At 33.3% G+C, this 3441-nt stretch overlaps 2 protein-coding genes across 3 annotated transcripts; one reads left to right on the top strand and one right to left on the bottom strand.

The window, feature by feature from the left end:
* The first annotated feature begins 243 nt into the window (after window positions 1–243).
* On the top strand, window positions 244–1679 carry LOC115885547 (putative nuclease HARBI1). Of its 2 annotated transcripts, XM_030904502.1 has the most exons (3): window positions 244–600; window positions 661–1086; window positions 1150–1679. In XM_030904502.1, the coding sequence occupies exons 1-3, from the start codon at window positions 509–511 to the stop codon at window positions 1634–1636; spliced, it is 1005 nt and encodes a 334-aa protein (XP_030760362.1). In that variant the 5' UTR covers window positions 244–508; the 3' UTR covers window positions 1637–1679. The 2 variants fall into 2 exon arrangements, with proteins under 2 accessions (XP_030760362.1, XP_030760361.1); XM_030904501.1 differs by having other exon boundaries at window positions 661–1679.
* A 422-nt stretch (window positions 1680–2101) lies between these two features.
* Window positions 2102–3074, bottom strand: LOC115885549. Its single transcript, XM_030904504.1, has 5 exons — window positions 2932–3074; window positions 2715–2866; window positions 2590–2665; window positions 2461–2529; window positions 2102–2400 (listed from the first exon to the last, which is right to left on the bottom strand). Exons 1-5 carry the CDS (start codon window positions 3011–3013, stop codon window positions 2102–2104), a joined length of 678 nt encoding a protein of 225 aa, XP_030760364.1. The 5' UTR covers window positions 3014–3074.
* Between the last annotated feature and the right edge of the window lie 367 nt (window positions 3075–3441).

Genomic DNA, 3441 nt, shown 5'->3' with positions numbered 1-3441 from the left:
CAAATCTGATTTTGTTCGCAATTATTGGTATTGATTCATACACTTTTGGCCAATATTGTATAAGACATAAGCATAAGATAGTATAATAAAAAAAAATGAGAAATGGAAGGACATAAAAATGTGATTTACCTTATAAAATATATAAGGACAGTTACATAATTACAACGTATGATTAGCATTTTCTTAAACGGTTTAATCAAATCTGTTATTTATTAAGGGCCAATTCTACAATTCAAGTATAAACCTAGAATAAGCTATACCTTAGAAAACTGCTCATTATTGCGTTCTACAATACAACCGATAAATTTATCTGAAGTATAAACCTGGTGTAAGTTATCTCTTCCAGTTTGATGGTATATCCCAGGAATAAGTTTATACTGCCTTCCTATTGGTTGGTGCCATTCCGTTTCCTCACGTCATTTTCCGGAAAAAACTTAACCTAACTTGCTTGTTTTGTTTAAGAGACTGTATTTTTTTGTTAAATTCGGTACGTTCATCAAATATTTAAATGGATCCTTTCAATTTGCCTAATAATTTTGAATCTGATGATGAAATTGAGGAGTTCAGATTATACAGGAATCCTAAAGTGTTCAAAGTCAGGTAATAGTCAGGAATTTACAATTTTATACGTAGAGTTTCTAACTAAAAAATATGTTTTAGGCCCAATTATTTTGAAGAATATGATGAACTAGAATTTTTTAAGCGTTTTCGGTTGCAGAAACAGACCTGTGCTATGCTGTTAGGTTTAATTCGAGATGAAATAACATCAGCAACAGATCGCAATAATGCCATACACCCTGAGACAAAAATTTTTCTAACTTTGCGGTTTTATGCTACAGGTTGTATGCTACTTACCACAGGTGATTTCACAGGGGTAAGCAAAACATCTGCCTGTGTCATTGTGACTCAGGTCACAGAGGCTATTGCTTCTTTGCGACCAAGATTTGTTAAATTACCAGAGGGAGAAATGGAGTGTCAGAGGATAAAAGAAGAATTTTATTCAATTGCAAGGTTTCCTAAAGTTATTGGTACTATTGATTGTACCCATGTACGCATTATTTCACCGGGTGGTGATCAAGCGGAGAGGTATAGAAATAGAAAAGGGTACTTTTCATGGAATGTTCAAACAGTTTGTGATGCTCGTTTAAGGATAATGGACATTGTTGCTCGCTGGCCTGGCTCTTCCCATGATCAGACTATTTATAATAATAGCAGACTTAAAGGAACATTGGAAAGTGGAAGATTTGGAACATCGGTGCTTTTGGGTGACAGTGGTTATGGCAACACCAACTTTTTAATCACACCTTTGGAACATCCAAATACTCGAGCAGAAGCTCTATTTAATGAATCCCACATTCGTACACGTAACTGTGTGGAAAGGTCATATGGGGTATGGAAAAGAAGATTTCCCATTTTATCTTTAGGGATGCGTGTATCATTGGACCATTCAAAGGCAATAATAGTAGCAACTGCAGTTCTACATAATTTGGCAATTGAGGAACATGAAGAAGAACCACCTCATGAAATGGACGTTCAAGAAGTAGACATACCAGTACCTGTTGCAAATGTAGGTATGGTTCGAGAACAAAACCGAATGCGGGCATCCCTCATTCTCAACCATTTTTCAAATTTATGAAAACTATATATTCTTTTTGTAATATAAACACATTTTTATATGACACGCATGACCTTTTCTTTAACCTTAAGCATCATTTCTAATTTTCTCTAAAACGGTATGGAAATTTGGAAAAGTATAAACAGGATTAACCATTTTAGAACAAGCAAAATTTTTATGAAGAATGCATTTTTCTTAAAATGCCAATAATAAAAAAGGCTTTCCTTTTGTAAAGACAATCCAGGGACATACTGTATTAATTTACTAATTTTCAGAATAGGCACTACAATGAATTTGAAGTTTCTTCTGGCTTTGTAACATATTTAAATTTTAAAAAGTATACTTTAATTTTGATACCTATTATAGAAACATTTGCGGAAGAATATTATTTTTTTTATATTCTTCCGTGATAGGCTATATGAATAGAATATATAGGCTATATAGAATAAATAAATATACGAAACAATTCTTTTACTTAAATAGAAGTTAGTTTTTATTTTTTAATTCAGCTAACAATATATCTATTTCTAACTTGTGCTTTTCAGCAATATTTATTTTTTTTTGTTCTGTTTCCTCCCTTAATATTTTGATCTGTGCCTCAATCAGGCCTTTTTTCTGCTCCCTCTCTTCTTGCAGAACCTGAGTTTGTAACTCTACAAGGGCAATTTTTTTCTTCAGTAATTCCTCTTGAAGTGTTTCAAAATGAACTGCCCTTTTATTTTTTAATTTGGAACCAATGGATTCCACTTTACTAACCCTCCTCGTTTTTTTGACATCATTAGAGCCTAAAAAAATATTATTAGTACATAAAACTAATGTAATGACATTCAAGTATATTATCGTACAGCATGGGGTTACTCCAATAGTTTTTGTCACCTGTTCATTCGTGTCTTCTAAATCAGTATTATTTGGTTCTGTAAGGAGAATAATATTCATTTAGTAAACCCTTAACAATCAGTTATGAAAATTCTTACCAGGAACTGTCAACTCGATACTTTTCGGCTGCCTCAACTGCTGTGGATTCCACGTCTGCCAACTGCTCAAGCTTATCTAAAATTATTTATGCACTTAAAAGAACATTTTAAATTCAATTACTTACAATTTCAGCTGCATCAGAACTGTCTTTATCTATAGTTATTTCCTCTGCTGCTATATCTTCATTACTTATTACTTCAGTAGGTACAATAGGGACCTGAGAGGAAATGCTGCTAGAGTCTTCAGTGAGTAGCTTATTACTACTGTTAGGTAAATCTAGAATTAAAAAATATAAATGTCATTATAACAAGTTTTTTAGTTATGGAAGTAACTAATATTACCAAAATCGCAATCAAACTTAGAACAAGTGCCAGACATCCCAATCCGAACTACAGCCAAAATACGTTTCATATAGCCTGACATTTTAAAGTCAGAACTTCCTGGTCCACCACCTGTCTTATATAAACTTTGTTTGTACTCTCCATATTCCTTTTGGTGGTTTTTTTTAGAGAATCCCACTTGCTACGTAGCATTTTAGAAGTTCGTGCTGTTGCACACATCGAATTAAATTTAGTCTCAATCTTCTTCCATTCTAGCTCTTTTCTGCTGTTGTTAATCGTATCTGTCTTCTTGCATTCTATAAAAAAGGTAATATGAAAATACAATTCCAAAGGATGTCCGGTATACCGGATGTCCTTTATAAAGAAATCAATATGCTGTACTTGCCTACAATAAGCTGAGATTCCTCCACTAAGCTCAGTAAAACTTCAGTCTCGTCGGCTGTAAAATTATTACACCGTTTTTTCTCCATACTTATATTAGCTTTCGCTCGCAAACCACACACTCAAGAA

This window comes from Sitophilus oryzae, unplaced genomic scaffold, assembly GCF_002938485.1.
Source record: "Sitophilus oryzae breed Bouriz unplaced genomic scaffold, Soryzae_2.0 scaffold_396_pilon_pilon, whole genome shotgun sequence".
Classification (NCBI taxonomy): domain Eukaryota; kingdom Metazoa; phylum Arthropoda; class Insecta; order Coleoptera; family Curculionidae; genus Sitophilus; species Sitophilus oryzae.
The sequence above is the reverse complement of the archived record's forward strand: the minus strand, read 5'-3'. Positions and strand labels throughout refer to the sequence as shown.

Bases quoted from the DNA above. Each gene is read 5' to 3' on its own strand.
- LOC115885547 (XM_030904501.1), top strand. From the start codon at position 509: ATGGATCCTTTCAATTTGCCTAATAATTTTGAATCTGATGATGAAATT. The intron at 601-660 runs GTAATAGTCAGG...AATATGTTTTAG, and splicing joins CCTAAAGTGTTCAAAGTCAG to GCCCAATTATTTTGAAGAAT.
- LOC115885549 (XM_030904504.1), bottom strand. From the start codon at position 3,013: ATGTCAGGCTATATGAAACGTATTTTGGCTGTAGTTCGGATTGGGATG. The intron at 2,530-2,589 runs GTAAGAATTTTC...TTCTCCTTACAG, and splicing joins TATCGAGTTGACAGTTCCTG to AACCAAATAATACTGATTTA. The intron at 2,401-2,460 runs GTACGATAATAT...ATATTTTTTTAG, and splicing joins TATTGGAGTAACCCCATGCT to GCTCTAATGATGTCAAAAAA.